Source organism: Pan paniscus, chromosome 4, assembly GCF_029289425.2.
Source record: "Pan paniscus chromosome 4, NHGRI_mPanPan1-v2.0_pri, whole genome shotgun sequence".
NCBI lineage: Eukaryota > Metazoa > Chordata > Mammalia > Primates > Hominidae > Pan > Pan paniscus.
This window is the reverse complement of record NC_073253.2, coordinates 74,104,301-74,124,397: the sequence shown is the minus strand read 5'-3', so window position 1 is coordinate 74,124,397 and position 20,097 is coordinate 74,104,301. Positions and strand designations below refer to the sequence as shown.

Genomic DNA, 20,097 nt, shown 5'->3' with positions numbered 1-20,097 from the left:
TTCTAGTGTGCCATAGGTGGGGGTAAGGGTAGGGCAGGAATAAGGCCAATAAGATCACTAAGGTCATATGTTAAAGGGCCTCAAATGACAGATTAAGCAATCTGAACAGAGGTCAATGAAAGTTATAAGGCAGAGAAGAGAGACAGATTTATCTACATTTTAGAAATATTACTCTGTTGTAGATGCTGGAAAGGATGTGGAGAAATACGAACACTTTTACACTGTTGGTGGGAGCATAAATTAGTGCAACCATTGTGGAAGTCAGTGTGGCGATTCCTCAAGGATCTAGAACTAGAAATACTATTTGACCCAGCCATCCCATTACTGGGTATATACCCAAAGGATTATAAATCATACTACTATAAAGACACATGCACACATATATTTATTGTGGCACTATTCACAATAGCAAAGACTTGGAACCAACCCAAATGTCCACCAATAACAGACTGGATAAAGAAAATGTGGCACATATATACGATGGAATACTATGCAGCCATAAAAAAGAATGAGTTCATGTCCTTTGTAGGGACATGGATGAAGCTGGAAACCATCATTCTCAGCAAAATATCTCAAGGACAGAAAACCAAACACCGCATGTTCTCACTCATAAGTAGGAGCTGAACAATCGGAACACATGGACACAGGGAGGGGAACATCACACACTTGGGCCTTTTGTGGGGTGGGAGACTGGGGGAGGGATAGCATTAGGAGAAATACCTAATGTAAATGAGGAGTTGATGGATGCAGCAAACCAACATGGCACATGTATACCTATGTAACAAACCTGCATGTTGTGCACATGTACCCTAGAACTAAAAGTATAATAATAATTTTTTTTAAAAGTAAAAAAAAAAAAAAGGAATATTACTCTGTTGTAGTGCAGATGACAGCCTGAAGAATAAAAGGTGAGGCACAAAGAATATTCACTAAAAAGGTGCAGGCTTGGACCAAAGCAGCAGCAGTAGAAATCCAAAAAAGTGGACTAAGACTTCAGAAGTACAATTAATAGGATTTAGAGACTGGGATATATAGAGGGGAGAATGAAGAATGGAAGACTCCAAAGGTAAGAACAAGATTTTGAGAAATCATGTTTTGCTTTTTTTCTCTAGAGCATGGAGTCAGGGTAAATGCTGATGGTATTCATCAATATAAAGAACACAAAAAGAAAAACTGAAGACAATAAATTCAGTTCTGAATTTGTTGAATCTGAAGTGCTACTAACATCCTATCTGGCATGTAATTTTAGAATATGAGTTTGTACTCAGGAGAAAAGGTATGTTTGGGAGGCATTTGTGTGGAATGTACTAAGAAGTAGACGAGATTACCCAGAGGGAGGTTATAGAGTAAACAGGACATAGGGATGCACCAGGTTATCTCCAGTTAGGCTTTTAATATACAAACCTCCAGCCTACTTTTTTTATTGTACTTTGTATTCATTTCCTTACAGTTATTTAAAAGATTTTTCATTTTTAAGAAAAGATAGTCCCAAAACCACTTCTCATTTCCTTTCCTTTACAAACCTAGTGCTCAATAATGACCAAATCCAGGCTGTAACTGTAATCCAAGAAGTCAAGGCAGGACTACTAGACCCAAATGATGAATGAAACAGAAACTTGGCCTACCTACATAACACCACCAGGACACCTCTTGCATATTACAGGCCTTAGATGGGCCAATATATTACATTACTAAAAGTATTTCACAAAACTTGATAAGCAACATCCCAAGTTACTCACCAGGCCTTTGATCCTGTTCCAGTACACAAATTGAGCCCTGAACTCTTCTGTTTTTCCCATGGACCATCATCAACTGAAATCTCATAGTAGGAAGCCCTGTGAATTGAGAATATAAAACTGTTTGCTGAGCTTATGGTTCAAGGTAAATAAGATAGTCTTCTTCAGAACTAAGGAAATCTTAAGTAAGTCAGCTTACCCAAGAAATACTTGACTTAGTAGGCACACACATCATGATGCTAATTCCAATACTGATTAAGTGAAAAAGTTAGAAGAAATTAAAAAAAAAAAAACTACATGTCTGCATGCCTGTCTGATTTATATATTCCTTTCTGTCAATACTTTAATATTTCAAATAGGAGCTTCTTGCAAATTTTTAGCTAGCATTGTGCTTTTGCTCTTATGGAATCTAACATATACAGAGCCTCATTTCTGAATCCAAAAAAGGAAAATACTATTCTTAAGTGAGTTTAATTCTTGGTAGCTAGTCCTTGATATATTTTAAAGCTGATTCTAATTCTTAAAGTTATTAATAGTTTCTACTAAACTCTTGTTTCTTAAGTTACATGCTAATGTACCTTTTGAATTGGTAGTAAGCTAACAGAGATTAGATAATAAAGCTGTAAAGAAAATTCTCAACCAATACTGGATTAGTGGACACAACTAGAAATAAACCAGAACTATAAATTTCTTGGGATTTACATTTCTTAAAATATTTCATTAATATGAAATCAAATGGGTTTTCTGGCACCAGCAAAAATGGCACTATTCTTTAACTCCATGAATACATAAATGATTTGTAACTATTTAAAGAACTTTTGCAATGTCTAAAAGCCTATTTTGTAAACTCTATCTTAAAGTAATGGTGTCACTGATCAATACTGAATTTTTTTCTCCAGCAAATAAAAAAGTTACAATAAAACCGTAATAAAATACAACTTTTCAAAATAATTACTGGACATGCTTGCAAACACTAACACTATGGATAATTTATCTCTTATTCTAACCTTTACAGTTTATCCTGTAAGCTCTTAATTTGTAAGGGTTTTGCATAATACAACTCCTTTTCACTTTTTTCTCTATAGTCAGAATTTCTTATTAAAAATAAAAGATAGCAGGCCTAATATTCACATTTAATCTATTTCATAGCTTTGTTATGTCTTCCTAGAAAACACACATTAGGAGCCTATTATGTACAGACAAGCCAGCCAAATCCATAGAAGTGGCTGCTACTATGCCAGAATCAAGTAGAAACAAAAGAGATTAGAGGTAAGGGGGCATGGGTAGAAAAGAAGCAGAGGCAGAGAGAAAGACAAGTACAGTCAGGTGAGAGATGCTCAGCCCAAAATAATGAGCAAATTTAGTGTCATTCTCACATGCAAGATTTATCAAGATTAGTCAGTTCATAGAATTTTTGTTTCAGGGAAATTATTTTTTTAAGGCAGCAATAAAACTCACAGTCCCTTTAGAGTGGGTATACTTCTTCTTAAATTGTCCACTGCTACAGCCCAAGAATAAGACATTCTAGGTTAGAACAAATAGGAGAAAAGAAAACAAAATTGGGCCTTTAAAATGTTCTTAAATCTAAGAACATTATAAATGAGGCAGGAATAATATTGCTGCACTTCATATTTTCCAAGCAAGGCACTTAAGTTTTCAGAGCATAGTGAAGCCTCAATACAGGATCTAGAATCAGAAACACCGGGTTTATGTTACAGTTCTGATGCTAGCTAATTATATGACCTTGTGCTAGTTATTTGAACTCTCCAAATCTCAATTTTGTCACTAATAAATACAACCACCTTTCTCACAGGGTTGCTATGAGCATTAAATGAGACAGCATACACAATATACGCAGTGCCTGACACATAGCAGGCATCCAATAAATGTCCATTTCCTTTCTGCCTAATGGTCTATGTCATAAAATCTTTAAAAGTGAGTTCTAATACCTGCAGTAGTTAAACTATTTTCAACAGCATCAGAAGCCAATCCATTGCTGTCCTTACTTAGTAAAAACATAAGGTGAGACATCAAAGAACACAAAAAGCAGCAACATCAGTTATTTATGAGATAAACCAACCAGATCATTACTGCCACAGAAAATAAAAGCATTCGATTGAAAATCCCCTCAAGAAATTTCACTAACTCCCCCAAAATCTATCAACTGATCCAAGTTTTCCTCCATTTATAAGTTATTTAATTTTTTAGTAAATACAAAATTATAAAGCAAAGCTAGCTCTCAGCAGTTACCTTTAAAATACACAAACAGAATAAAATAAGCCATTAAATGGCTTCCCTGAAGTAAGCATAAACTCACAAAACATTTTTATCATTGCATTTATTTAAGGTAGACTTTCTCCAATCTCATTTAAAGTTCTTCCTCTCTTTTCTATCTTATGTCTTTAGAATAATGACTAGATTGTATCAGTAGAGTTAAATTTTCTTTCTTCTCTCAACTACCACATAGTATCTATAATTCATGTCCGTATTGCTTCAAATTTTATATGTAGCAAAAGAGAAAACTTTATATATAGCATAAGTCTTGCTGTGTTAAAGTATATTTTTATACTTTACTATACTTTTAACTCTTTTTTAAATTATGTATTACTCTCCAAAAAATTAAGATACCACTATCTTTGTTATTCATCTTTACATCCCTAGTGACTCACATATTACACATAGCACATGCATGATGTATTTTTGTTAAATATTACATAAACAAACTAATTACAAATCAAAAAAACTGTTCAAACCCTTCCACTGAATCAAACTTCAACTCTTTTTTGGCACAACCTGAGTTGAGTCATTGGCTACAATGTGAATATCTTTTTTAGTTAAGACAAATTTTTCTCACTATAATTAAAGTTCTTATGAAAGGATATGACTTCCAGCAAACAAAATTTCAGAATTTATGGAACTCTTAGTAAACTAGGGATCCAACAACATAATCTTCAAAGGGCCACTCACATGGTTCTAGTAGCAGGAAAGTAGCAAATAAAACTCATCTCTAATCTTCTACCCTTAATTTACTTACATCTACAAGGATGAGAAGCCAGGTTCTAAAGTACTACCAAGAGTTAACTTTATATCACAGTAGTCATTTTACAGCTCGTCACAGTGTTCCACAAAAATGTTTTCCAAAAAAAATATGTTGATAATGTAAGCCTAAGTTATATTCAAGTCCCACAAAACAGCTTCTGCCGGTAATGAAACACACACATTTTTACACTCCTAATGAGGAACTACATTAACCTTAATTTTTGCAATAATGGTTATAATCTTGAACTGTCAATGCACTTGCCTTATGATGTGTTACACTAAAAAGGATACAACATCACCTATGGAGCATTTCTGTCAAAAATGCCTAGTCCGAATCTAACATGAAAAAAAATCATACAAATTTAAAATAAAGGATATTCTGCAATCCAACTGGCTTAGACCATTCAAAAATATTAATATCATGAATGACAAAACAGGATGGAGCTAAGGAAGTGTTCTTAAATTTAAAAGGCCATGATGGCCAAATGCAATGTGTGATCCTTAATTGGATCCTGGTTAAAAACAAGCAAACAAATTATAAAAACAAGCAAGCAAACAAATCAGCTTTAAGAAGCACTAATAGGAAATCTTAATATGAACTGCCTATAAAAGTTTTCTATCAATTGCAAATTTATACTTACTATATTACTCTCTTAAATATTTATAAGCTGGGAACAGTGACATGCACATCTAGTCCCTGCTACTCAGGAAGCTGAGGCAGGAGCATAGCTTGAATCCAGATTTAAAGGCCAACCTGGGCAACATTTAGACATGGTAAGATGCCATCTCTAAAGAATAAAAATAAAACATTAATAAAGCACCTGGCCAAGCGCAGTGACTCACACCTGTAATCCCAGCACTTTGGGAGGCCGAGGCAGGCAGATCACCTGAGGTCAGGAGTTTGAGACCAGCCTGGCCAACATGGTGTATCAGGGGAACCAGCCCCCAATATTTAAGAAATTATAAGAGTATTGATTGGGGAAGTGATAAATGTCCATGAAATCTTTACAATTTATGTTCAGAGATTGCAGTAAAGACAGGCATAAGAAATTATAAAAGTATTAATTTTGGGAACTGATAAATGTCCATTGAATCTTCACAATTTATGTTCTTCTGCCGTGGCTTCAGCCGGTCTCACAGTTCAGGGTCCCTGACTTCCCACAACAATGGTGAAACCCCATCTCTACTAAAAATAAAAAATTAGCTAGGTGTGGTGGCATGCACCTGTAGTCCCAGCTACTCGGGAGGCTGAGGCAGGCTAATTGCTTGAACCTGGGAGGCAGAGGTTGAAGTGAGCCAAGATCACGCCACTGCAATCCAGCCTGGGCGACAGAGTGAGACTCAGTCTCAAAAAAAAAAATAATAAAGCATCTATATAAACAGATTAAAGGCTCTGGGACACAGTACAATAACTTTATTTAATCTAGGGTTTCACAAACTTTTTTGTCATAGAATATTCTTTCCCCTTAATACATATTAACATCTATGAAGGTTTTGGAAATATTTCATTAAATAATGAACTGCCATTACTTACAAAATATTATTCACAAATCTTAGCCAGGTTGTAGAAACTGAATAAATATCCAAAAGCACTAAAACATTAAATTCCATGCTCAAGATCACAGGTTTAAAAGTACCTGGATGACAGACTCTCCCCAATGAAGACTTCATTTAGTGCTCTCACTGGCAGAAGTTGGGGTCCTGAAGCCTCAGACCCTGCATGTAATTTAAGACAAAGAAAATCCAAGATAGCTCCTTGATTTCTAGAAATGTTATAAAAATTTTATAAAACACTACAACTTCTATATTTTGTTTTTAAAAGAATCACATACTTTAATATAGTTAACATTTAAATTATCTTTTACTTAAAGCATCCACAATATAAACCTTAAACGAACCTAAACTTATACCTGTAATGAACGCCCTCTCTCTGCAAAATAAACCTTAATTCTTCTTGAAGCAATTTCTCAAGAGTGACGAACTATATTTATCCATCTCAAAAGATTCTTGTTGTTACACTTAATTTTATCTTGGAAGCTTCAGAGATATAACTGACCAATTAAAAAGAGAACTATTTTGGATTTAAGCAGCAAATGACATGCATGGCTTGGATGATGGAAACCAAATCAGGTATGTTAAGAAATCAGACTTTTTTTTCCAAATAAGGAAACCTCAAGAGTGTTTTTAGCAACAGCAGCACTGGTGGAATATTTCCACATCCCCCTTCATAACTCCTAAAAAAAAGTTTTCTTTTTTTGAATCTATAGGGTTGTGTGCACAGTTAATCTTCCTTCATAATTACTTAAACATTACACCATCATATAAAATCCTCCAAAGGATTCCCAGTGCTTTCTGGTTCAAATTTGTGACTGTCCCCTTCAAATGGTTCCCTTTACTTCTTTTATTAGTTTCCAACTGGAAATGGCAACTCTGTATCCTCAATGTCACAACTATCAGATTTATTGGACTCAAGTATCTCCCACTAGGCAAGCATCTTGTGACAAGTTTGCTTTCTGTCAGACAAGTTCACTTTTCTGTCTCCTCCACAATTCCTACTAAGTTAATGTTTAAAAATCCATCCCAATTGTGGTAGGCAGGCTCCAAGCTGGTCCCCAGTGATTCCTGCCTCCCTGGTATTCACAATTTTGTGAATACATATACTCACACTCTCTTTCCCACATCATACTAGGGTTGCTCTATGTGACCAACAGAATATGGCAGCAGTGATGACATATCACTTCTGAGATCAGGTTAGAAAAGACACTATTGCTTCCACCTTGGCCACTCTCTTTCTCTCAGATCACCTGCTCTAGAGGAAGAGATAACATGAACAACCCTTTGGAGAGACCAACATGGTGAGGAACTGAAGCCTTCTGCTAAAAGCCATGTGATGAGCTAAAAAAGTGTGTTCTCCAGTTCCAGTCGTCTTTATATACTGCTGTCCTGGCCAACAGCTTGATTGTCACCTCCTGCCTAAACCAGAAGTAACTAGCTAAGCTACTCTTAGAATCTTGACCTTTATAATCTGTGTGAGGTCATAAATATTTACATTTAAGATGCTAAACTGAGTGATTTGTTATACAACAATAGTTACCTAATACACTATAGTTACCAAATACACTAATAAAACCACCACTGTCACCAAGACAACATTGATCTATTCTTCTCCTTTGACTCTGTAGCCTAATTATTATATTCTTCTGTTTATTATGTTTATTAAATTGAACATTACATTTTTCTCATTTCTTTTGGACTATAACTGCCTAAAGGCAACCCAATTATTCTTTCAAATATAACAAGTTGATATTACAATACCAAGTACCCTTGGAGCACTTGTTGTTTACCTAAATTATCAGCTCAACTTCATAATACAGAGAAAGACCTTGATACAAAAAGCTATACATGCATGCATATATATATATATATATATATATATGGATTTGATATGTTTAATCAAATTTGATTGCACATAAGACTAAAACTGGCTTTAAACTGTCTTAGGTACTACATATATTCACATTCTCATTCTTGACAGTTTTACAAACATAAATGGCTAAAATTTATTGTTTAAATTACTTTTCCTTAATTACTAATGAAATTTGTTTTAGATTACTATCCCCACAGATTTCCTACAAATGCTCAACAATAGGTACTCATGAAATATTACCAGTAAATTTGAGCTCTCACCATCAAACTGTAACCATGTTTCCCTTTTATGTGGTCTTGACTTTCCACCTCTATTCCCATTTTCCCTCATCCTAATTTATCTCTCCATATTACATTTTTATAACATGTGCTTGTTCAATTTCAATTCAAAACTTTTGTCAAATGAGTTCGACAATAAATAAAATTGTTTCAAATCTCATTAATCATCTTAATTCTGCTTATTTTTTCATACTAATTGACTACTAAACCTTATCTAATCACAGAACTGTGTTCATTTAAAACTTGCCACAATGGGACATGAAAAGATAAGACTCCATACCAATTACTTTTTTTTTTGAGATGGAGTTTAGCTCTTGTTGCCCAGGCTGGAGTGCGATGGCACAATCTCGGCTCACTGCAACCTCCACCTCCCAGGTTCAAGAGATTCTCCTGCCTCAGCCTCCTGAGGAGCTGGGATTACAGGCATGCGCCACCACGCCTGGCTAATTTTGTATTTTTAGTAGAGACGAGGTTTTACCATGTTGGTCAGGCTGGTCTCAAACTCCTGACCTCAGGTGATCTGCCCACCTCGGCCTCTCAAAGTGCTGGAATTACAGGTGTGAACCACCGTGCCCAGCCACTGATTACTTTTTTATCCAAGAGAATAGATTACAAAATTATAATTTGTATTTTTAAACACAGAAGTGTAATACTAGTGACACAAACTACTACACTGTGTAATTCTCTCACACTGTCATATTGCTAAACTTTATTTCCAGGTCTACTTGCACTAGATGGAGCCATGTGACTAGTAATGGCCAACAGAATGTGGACAAAAGTAATGAAAAGGCCTAGTTCCTAAAACTTCCCATAAGATCTTCCATGTTCTCTGTTTTCTCCCCACAAGATGCAGAGGATCCAATAGAAGACTCAGAGGCCTTAAAATACGGTAGCAGCCACTATTTGGCAGCAGCCTTGGTTGCCTGAAAACTCCTTGGACAGTGAGATGAGTTAAAAATAAGCTTTTGCATTCAGTCACTGAATTCTGGGGTTGTTTATTAAACCAATTCATCTCTCTATATTAATAAAACCAGTCTTTATTTATATAGCATTTACATTGTGTTAGGTATTATACATCATCCAGAGATTATTAAAGTATAGGGAAGGATGTGCATAGGTTATATGCCAATACTATGCCATTTTATATGAGGGATGTGAACATCCTCGAATTTTGGTATCTGCAGAGGGTCCTAGACCCAATCCCCCTCAGACACCAAGGGATAAGTGTATATGAAATAATCTGCTCCAGTCATCTCCTCCTCCTCTCTGGAAGCTTGCAGTAGCTGTTTGTATTCTGACAAACCTTGGTGTAGAACATTTTACCATTAATTATGTGAAACACTTTGTGGGTCCTTTCAATTCAAAGACTCTTGCCTAAGTTTCCTAATTGAAATTTTTAAAAAGTATTAACTGATTCATACTAACTGTGTATATTTATGGAGAACAGGTAATATTTTGATACATGCATACAATGTATAATGATCAAATCAGGGTATTTAGGATATCCATCACCTCAAATATTTGTCATTTGTGTTGGGAATATTTCAAATCTTCTCTTCCAGCTATTTTGAAATGAGGTATTTTGAAATATACAATAAATTGTTAATTATAATCACCCTACTATGCTATTGAACGTTAGAACTTATTCCTTCCATCTAAGTGCATATTTGTACCCATTAACCAACCTCTGTTTATCCCACCTTTCACCCTTCCCAGGCTTTGGTAACTATCACTGTACTCTCTATCTTCATGAGATCAACTTTTTCAGCTCTCACATATGAATGAAAGCATATGATATTTGTCTTTCTATGCTTGACTTATTTCGCTTCACATAGTGACCTCCAGTTCCATTCATGTTGCTGCAAATCTCAGGATTTCATTCTTTTTATGGGTGAAGAGTACTCCATTGTGTATATATACACATTTTCCATATTCATTGATCTACTGATGGACACTTTGACTCCATACTTGGCTATTGTGAATAGGGCGGCAACAAACATGAGGCGCCAGTATCTCTTTGCTATACTGATTTCCTTTCCTTTGGATAAATAGCCAGTAGTGGGATTGCTAGATTGTATGGGAGTTCTATTTCAGATTTTTGAGAAACCTTCATGCTGTTTTCCATAATGGCTTTACTTATTTACATTACCACCAACAGTGTACAAGAGTTCCCTTTTCTCTACATCCTTGCCAGTATTTGTTATTTTTGTCTTTTTGATAACGGCCATTCTAACTGGGGAGAGATGATATCTCATTGTGGTTTTGATTTGCATTTCCCTGATGATTAGTGATGTTGAGCATTTTTTCACATAGCTGTTGGTCATCTGTATGTCTTTTGAGAAACTTCTATTCAGAGACTTTGCCACTTTTTAATGAGATTATTTGTTTGTTTGTTGTCTGAATTTCTTGTATATTGTGGATATTAGTCCCTTGTTAGATGAATAGTTTGCAAGTATTTTCTCCAATTCTATAGGCTGTCTCTTCACTCTTGTTTCCTTTGTTATACAGAAGCTTTTGTTTAATATAGTTCCATTTGTCTATTTTGTTTTTGTTGCCTGTGCTTTTGAAGTCTTAGCCATAAAATCTTTGCCTAGACCAACGTGCTGAATAATTTCCCCTGCCTGTTTTGAGAAATCATCATGTATAATCTTTTGATTTTGAACATTTTTCTGTTCTTTTTCTCGAACTACCACTAATCAGATGTGAACATCCTAGATGCTGAGCTATGATTCACTAAGTTTGTATGTTTCTATATATGAAATATTAACTTCATTTATAAACACAGTGAATCTGAGGAATCTGAGCAGTGACTCTTTATATACCAATCTATATCTTTTTATAAGACTGCTGGTGAAGACAGTCAAATCTACCATCTATTAGTGGTAGAAGTAACTTCTTTCAGTGAGGGATTAAAATTTCTAACTATTATTTTTAAATTGTACTTAATAGTTATTGCAGACTTTCAAAAACAGTAATAGAAGTTCATGTGCATATAATTTCTTAAGATTTTTTTAAATAGAATTCTTTTTTTGGAGGAGAACCTTTAAAACACAACATAAACACATATCTTAGAAACATGCTAACCTATTAAGCTATAAGTCACCATGAAAAACTCTGGAATAAGGGGATATAAACATCAGGTACCATGAGAGAGCAGAGGCAGAAAGCAAAAATGTAAAAGTAGCTTTTCCTGATAAATTTATCCAGAAAATAAAACATAGGAGAAAACTGTATCTTTTTAAACAGTCTACAAATATTTAAGATTTCTCTTGGGATATTCTTGCATTAATAAAGTCCTACATTTGCTATAAAAAGTGGGAAAATATGGCTCAAAATGGAGAATTTGCTTTAACCCTCCTAACAAAAAAAGCTGCCAAATCACCTTATGCTAATATTCTCTAAGCTACACAAATACTTCAAGCACAAATCCTAAGGCTGGAATGCAAAATTTCCCAATAAATATATTTAATATATTTAAGTATAACTATATGACATGTATAACCATCATAATCTTCCACAGATTAGCTCATTTCATCTCTACTGCTCTTTTTTTTTTTTTTGACATTTCAAAGATTAAGGCCAAGAATCTTTTCTCAAACATCAACTATCTTATCAGATACTTTACAATCCTTCCCTAATCAGCTAGTTTTCAAATCTGTCCTAGAAAACATTTCTAGAAATATGCTATTATTTACTTCAGATTCTAATAAACTTTACAACTGAAGTAATTCACTGTACTTTGTTAAGTGCTATTAATGACACTAAAAACAAGTTAATCATAAATTATTACATCAAAAAATTTGAGGTCAAAGGAGCTATGAGTTAAATATTTCCCCAAACACATCTGATGCCCAATCCACCTACTTTCATCATGAGCTCTTTCAATGTTAAGGGCTCTATTGTGCTGATTCAAGCTTAGCTGCTGCTCGTGAAGGTCCACAGGAACAGGGTTTATGCCAGTCCCTTCAAGGTATAACCTGATTCTCTGCCTCCACAACCACCTTAGAAAAATGAAGAAAAGGCAAATTATGTTAAAATAGAATAAATTAAAGAGTAGACATTATAATAATTTAACCAAATTAAATAGTTAATAAAAACTAGTTACCAGTTATTCCATGAATAAATTATATCAGAAACACCTAAAGCCTATAGCTTCCTTATCAATGACAGATTTGAATATTTATTCTCTTTTCAATTATAACGGAAACCCCTAATGTGCTTGTACAAAATCTCCCAAGTAACTTAAATTAAGTCAAACTCTATCAAGAACCCATAAAGTCCAAGATACTGAGCTAGATATAGCTTGTGCTTTGCTCAGCAAAAAATATTATACAAAAAGGAAAGCATTCTTAAATTAAAATAATACTGTGTTCAGATGGCTGGATTAGATAAAAATCCCTCTCCACAAATTTTATAATGGAGGTTTTTTTAAAACAATAAAAGGAAAAAAGGATTAAGAAACAATAAATAAAAGTGTTGATTACACCTAAAAATTTAAATAACATCTCTGGTAAAAGGAAAAAAACAATCAGGTTTAATTGATTTCAAAACTGATAATCAATGTATCGAAAGTCAATGGGACAGATTCTGCTAGGTAAGTATACAAAAATATACTTCCACTTGGTAGCTATAAATTAGCCATTTCTTGTCAAACTTATGAAATGACTAGAAACTAGAATTACTGGTAATGAAATGATTCTTGAAAAGAAGATCTAATACAACTTCACAAACATCTGTGGGAAAAGCTTTCCCCAACTATAAAATCTAGTCCAAGTCAGGAAATAAAAAGTAGTCCAACTTAGCTCTCTCAAATATAATTGGCCAACCTCATGCTCCTTCCTCCACCTTCCTCTTTTCCTGATGGTCTGACCACTGAACACATTAAGTGAAAGAAACTTTTAAAAATCCCATCCCCACTGCTTAAGAAATACTTTTATGTGAGACAGATACCAGGAATCTCAGCATGGTTGGATTAAATCCAGCTCTCAATCATTACTAGATGGGAGATAAAGATAAAAAATATAAAATCTGAAAATTCAAACAATTTTAGCCAAAGTTTTAATTACCTTTCCACTAAACTGATAAGGACATGTAACGAGGTTAAGAAAGTGGAGCCATGCCTGCTATCTCACTGAAGGAGAAAAAAAATTTCTATATGCAGTTATATTATAGGCCAACCAATATTTGTCAGGGTTTCTCTCCACAATTCCAACTGGACTAGGAGAAGGTAAATTAGACCTATTTGTGACTCAGCTAATACATTACTTTTAATGGCTACTGTTATATCTATGGAGTAATCCAAACATTATCTGATTTGTTCTGGTTTTTTGTGTGTTTGTTTGTTTTGAGACACATTCTCACTCTGTTGCCCAGGCTGGAGTGCAGTGGCATGATCTCGGCTCACTGGAACCTCTACCTCCTGGGCTCAAGTGATCCTCTCACCTCAGCCCCGCAAGTAGCTGGGACTACAGGTGCTTGCCACCATGCCCAGCTAATTTCTGTATTTTTTGTAGAAACAAGGTTTCACCATGTTGCCCAGGCTGGTCTCAAACTCCTGAGCTCAAGTGATCCACCCGCATCGGCCTCCCAAAGTACTGGGATTACAGGCGTGAGACACCGTGCCCTGCCTGATTTGTTCTGTTTTTTAACAGCATTATTAATGGCACATACTTATTAAGATACTTACATAAGAACAACCGTAAGAAATTCCTACCTGAACTCACCACGATAGAACTTCTGTAAGGCTTCTGGAAAGGAATGTGTATATCGAACGGGCAGGCATAAATGACCCTCAGACCTATATTTTAACAGGAATTTTTTGGTGATATAAAGAGGAAAAGAAAAAAGGTGAAGCAAAAAAATTTAATCAAAAGGTATCACTAAGCTATAAAAATAAGAAATGAAATTCTAAAAATTTCTACCCTATATTCCATTTTTTGCCACAAAATTGTGTTCTTTAAATAAAAACAAAAAAGACCAGATAGAATTAGTAGTCTACATCCAGCTTTAATGCCATAATACATAATAATATGTGAGTTTCTACATTACAATGAAACTAAAAATAGCAGCAAATCTGCTACTAATTACCCTGTAAAGTTATTTAATGGTACAGTGTTGTTCAAATCATTATTTAACTACTAACCTTCAAATTTTTATTCTAACCTTTAAATTATTTAACTATTAACTTTGGGCAAGTCACTTTAGCATCAGCTTCCTCATCTCCAAAATCAGGATAAACCAGCAATCTCAAAAGGAATCAAAATATTTATGTGAAATGTTTTGAACCATAATCCTTTCTGAAATGTCATTTAAGATATCCTAAGTCACTAAAAAAGAACTGAGAAAGCTTAATCCAATGTAATCCTTCATTTATTCAAAAATACATAAATAATGAAACTCCTTTAAGGAGTTCATAGCTTGATGTGGAAGACAAATTAAAACAAACCATTGCAAATTATAAGGTGGTAAGATTGCCTATTGGTTGGTGTAGATGAGAGTATGTGGCACCTAAAGATGTCCAGAAGGCTCAGTCATCATCATTTAATGATACTCCAATCTTGAAGAAAAGGCTGAGGGTAGGCTTAGCAAAACAAACTCCTGATAATAAATGTAAATCAACTTGTAAGCGTGAAGAGCACAGAAAAGTGTTTTTACAAAGTTGTGAATAGTCAACTTCTTTATCTAAGCAGGTCAACACTGAGGTTAAGAAAGCGTAAGGCCTAGGTTTTTAAAGTTTTATATTCATTGTAATAGTTCACACAATGTTAAGTATATAAAAGGTATCAACAGTCATTTGATAGAATAATACCTGCTGAGGTCAACTGCAAGTCTAAAACCCTTGCAGAGAGAAGACTTTCTCATGAGGTTACAGTCAGATATCAGCTAGGGCGGCAGGCATCTGAAGGCTTGACTTGGACTAGCACGACCACTTCCAGGGTTGCTCACTCACATGGCTGGCAAATTGGTGCTGGCCGTTGGCAGGAGGCCTCAATCACCCTCTAGGTGAGCCTCTCCACAGAGCTGCTTGTGAGTATCCTCACATCATGGTGGCTGTCCTACCCCACAATGAACAATCCTAAAGACCAATACAGATGCTGCAATACCATTTATGACCTGGCCTTGGAACCTACACATTCTCACATCATATTCTACTGGTCACACAGGCCATCCTTGATTGAATACTGGGGGGCAGGGAGGAGTACATTAAAGGGTACCTAAATACTAGGAAGCTACCTTGGAGGCTGACTACCACATGCCCTCTATCCCATTTTGAATATTAAGCTTTCAAATGTTGTAATTATTTACCAGGCTCGGTAGAGTGGCTGTAGAATACAGAAGAGATGGATAGAAATTACACATTTGATTTAGATGAGTCCATGTGAGTGGGCCATCTTGAAAGTGGATCCTCCAGCCCAAGTCAAGCCTTCAGATGCCTACAGACCAAGCTGACATCTACTTATCCTCAGGAGAGATCTCAAGCCAAAACCACCCAGCCAAACTGCTCCTGAACTCCTGACATGCACAACCCGTAAGAAATAATACACTGTTACTGTCATAAGCCTCTAAGTTTTGGGGTGATTTGTTATGCAGCATTTGACAACTAATAAATAGGAGAAAAAACTTAAGTTGAACATTAACTTCTGGGCTTTTTTTAAGGACTGAGACACCACTATATTTAAGATAAAGAAATCAGACAACTTGAAGCATACACAAAACCAGAAGGCAATTTAACATATCTGCCTGGAGGCAAGAAGAGAAACCAAAGAACTTCTAACACCTGTTCTTCTAGCTAGAAAATAGAGAAGAGATGACAATATTAACAATTGCTTGCCAGCTTCAAATTCCCACAAATTTATGAATATGAAGCCAGTTTCCAAAAGAAAATATAGTTCAATAAACTGTGTAACATATGATCACTAAAGTGATCTTTTACCTTAATGATATAAAAATAAGCCATTAAGAAGTTCTAAAACCCAAATGTATCAACACTGATGGCAATTAAAAATTAATTACTGAACCAATGATCTCTATTATTTACATTCAGGGAATATTTACTCAGCTAGACTGGGGTTCTATCCCTATTCCCTAAAATCACTGAATTAATCATTCATTTTTCAAGTGTTTATTGCCTACCAGCTATGTATAAAACTATGCTAGTGACAGAGAAATTAAAATACAAGGTCCTATACTCAAGGAATTTATAGTCTAATGAAAGAGAAAAAGAAACAGAAAATAAATATATAGGGATAAGTGCTTTCTGTAGAGGGAATTACAACCCAGGAGAAACACCAGTCTTGAACAAACAAGAAACACAGAAGTGAGTAAGTGGTATAAGGGAACTTTTGACAAAAGCACATACAAAGGCATGGGTGGGTGGGTTAGGGGGACATAGGCCTTCTGGAGAACTCTTTTACCTACTCTCAAATCACGCCTTGGGTCATCATATCAACAAAGCTCCCCACCAGAGTAAAAGCATCCCTGTGTGAGCCTCTAACCAGCATGTTGGTGGACACTCATATAGTTACATTTTGCAGTTAAGAACAGCCTTTTAGAAAGGATCCCAGGCTGATCCTAGAAAAGTTTCCAAAAATATGTTTTTTAAGCTAAAGAATGTGTCATGCCTGTGGACATATAAGGACAGGTGAAACTAGAAAAGCAAACAGGCAAGAGACAGTGAAAGATAATATGTATTATGCTAAGGAATTTATAATGTATCCTGAAGGTCATGGGAAACTCTAAAAGATTTAATAAGAAGTGGTTATAATCAATTAGATCTGCACTTTAGAAAGAAGACTAAGGCAATGTGTAAAGGATGAGTTAGAAGGAGAGAGACTGTACACTAGTTCAGTAATTTAAACAAACTATAAAGGGCTGAGCTATTTTTAGTGGCAGTGAGGATGGCAAGAGATGGACTCAAAAGTAAGTTCCCTAGAACTTAGGACCAATTTGATGATAGAGTGAGGGAGAGGTAGTTACAGCTTCAGCACAGATGATTTCATTCATCAAGAATGATGGGAGAGAGGAAAGGAGAGTTTATTTGTACATGTTACAATTTTAATACCACTGGATATATCCAAAGTAGAGGCCAGTGTGGCTAGAATAGAATGAAGGGAAAAATAATAGGCAATAAGGACAGAACTGGTAAAGGGCCAGATAATGTACAGCCTGTATGTCACATTTAAGGTGACCAACTGTCCCCTGCTTTGCCTGGGACTGACATTCTCCTGGGACACAGGACTTTCAGTGCTAAAACCAGGAAAGTTCCAAGAAAACCAGGAGAAGTTTGTCACCCTATTCATAGTAAAAAGGTAGATTTTACCCTAAGTTAGATGAGGAGCCAAGACAAAAAAAAAATCTAGGCAGAGAAGTTACATAATATTATCAAACTTCCATAAAATAATCACGCTGGCTGCAGTGGGGAGAAGAACTAAGAAACTATAAGGGTAAGAATGGAAGCAAGAAGATCAGTGTTGGAATAAAGATTCTGGAGTCCCAGGGGACTCCAATAATACCACAGTATTAATCAGCCTCCCTAGAGACAATATAGGAATTGAAGAAGAAAAAAGATGGCCCAGAGCACAATATGTAAAAACACCAGTATTTAGCCAGTAACCAAATAGTAAGATCCTTCAAAAGAAATACAGACAAAGAAGTAGTCACAGAGATAGGAAGAAAAAGGTATCATAAATGCCAACAAAGTACAGTTGAAATAAGGGAGCAGTTAGCACCAAAACTTCCCAGAAATCAGGTAAGACAAGGACTAAAATATCCAGTAGATTCGGTAAGTAGGATATCACTGATCTCTAAGGCAAAAGCAATGTCAATGAACTGGTTGGGGGCAAATCCATAAAAAAACTGCAAAGTTTTAGAAAATAACTGACAACTGAAGGAGTGGCGATACCAAGCTTGGGGATAAGTGGAAGGAAAAGAGATAATAACCAAGAGAGTGACACAGGGTAAAGGATTTTTAAAATTTTCTTGAAAAACAGGAGTCTTGAACAAGTCTTTTTAGGTTAAAAGGAGTCAAGTGTGAAGGGAGAGAAAAAAAAGACAAGACAGGACAAGATTTTTTTAAGCAAGAGAAAAGGTGAAGTAGTTCTAATCCAGTGACTTTCAATTCCTCTGTGAAAAAAAGGTGGGTTTATTGAAGAAAGAAGGATAAGGGAAGCAAAGTGAATGCAAAAGTTGAACTACTGAAGCAGCCACCACAGAGAATGGGGAAGAGAGATGAGTAGGGCTACATAGGAAGTTTGTGCGCAACTCTAAGTCCACCGCCAAGTGCTGAAGACTACAACCTGGAAGTGCCACCAAACCCAATGATCTTTTTTTCCCCAGATGACCATAGCAGTACTGATGCAGAAGTAGAAAGGATGATGGTCAGATTGATCTAGAATTGTGCAGAAAGATAATGATGAAGAAACATTTGCATTTTGGGAGGCCAAGGTGGGTGGATCACTTGAGATCAGGAGTTTGAGACCAGCCTGGCCAACATGGTGAGACCCCATCTCTACTAAAAGTACAAAAATTAGCCAGGTGTGGTGGTGCATGCCTGTAGTCCCAGCCACTCAGGAGGCTGAGGCAGAAGAATTGCTTGAACCCAGGAGGCAGAGGTTGCAGTGCGCTGAGAGTGCGCCACTGCACTCCAGCCTGGGCAACAGAGCAAGACTCTGTCTCAAAAAAAAAAAAGAAAGAAAGAAATATTTAAGAAAGTGAATGAAGTGAGGAAGAAATAAGTGGAGAAAATGGAGGTGATCAAAATACTGAAAGTCAAAGGGCAGATTTAGTGGGATAAAGTAATAAGACTGCTGTTAAGGTAGAAGGCTACAGTCAGAGTGGAATTAATTAGGATTGTAGAGATAGGGAATTGCAGATCACCATAAAGTCCAGGTACAGTCATGGCTGTGGGTGGCTAGAACAGAATGAGGGTAAATATCACGAAGCTAAGGAAGGAAAAAAAAAGTGCCAATAGTGTTTTTATTGGTCTTTTTATTAAGATAGGTCTTTTTATTAAGTCAGTAAAGTCACTGTCCCCCAAAAAAATCAGCATAATGAGGAATATAAATACAAGCCATAAGGAAGGGTAGAAAATGGATCATTATTAACTTGTCCCTCCTCAGCAATACCAAAGGTCCCCAACACTCACCTGGGTCAAGAACTCAGGTCTATTATGCCACAGATCCTACTCCCAAACTACCTGGGAAGCTAAAATGTGAGAACTGGTCCATCCTATAACATAATTTCCTACCACCAATGCCAGCTAGATGTATATATATTTTTCATGCCTGAGCTTAAAACTAGAGCTATATCCTTGAAAACAACTACATAAAAGACAATCCTACTCAGTTCTACATACCTAAATTTGATTACTAGAATGCTTCTGGAACATGGTTCTAATGTTCATGGTGGCCAGGAACAATGATGCTTCCACTTAGACACCACACACCTAGTAAAATGTCTGTAGCAACAGAGCCCAAGAATGTGAACATGGTCGAGAAAATAAAAAATAGCTTCCAAATTTTAAGACAGACCATAAAAAGATACTATGCAAGCAAAGCAGAAATGCATATATGTATAACCTAAAAAAAAACTTAAGCACACCACACAAATCAAACAAAAT

General features: G+C 35.7%; 1 protein-coding gene across 4 annotated transcripts in view; it reads right to left on the bottom strand.

Moving 5' to 3' along the window:
• Nucleotides 1-20,097, bottom strand: part of NADK2 (NAD kinase 2, mitochondrial) — a 49,305-nt gene that overhangs the window by 12,583 nt on the left and 16,625 nt on the right. For 2 of the 4 annotated variants that reach the window (XM_008956044.4, XM_034960169.3), the window contains exons 5-9: nt 14,194-14,277; nt 12,345-12,481; nt 6,413-6,491; nt 3,195-3,260; nt 1,740-1,835 (exon numbers count right to left, since the gene is read on the bottom strand). In XM_008956044.4, the coding sequence (XP_008954292.1) occupies nt 1,740-1,835; nt 3,195-3,260; nt 6,413-6,491; nt 12,345-12,481; nt 14,194-14,277 (462 nt within the window). The remainder of the gene's footprint in view (nt 1-1,739; nt 1,836-3,194; nt 3,261-6,412; nt 6,492-12,344; nt 12,482-14,193; nt 14,278-20,097) is intronic. The other 2 variants (XM_034960172.3, XM_034960170.3) reach the window with 1 other exon arrangement.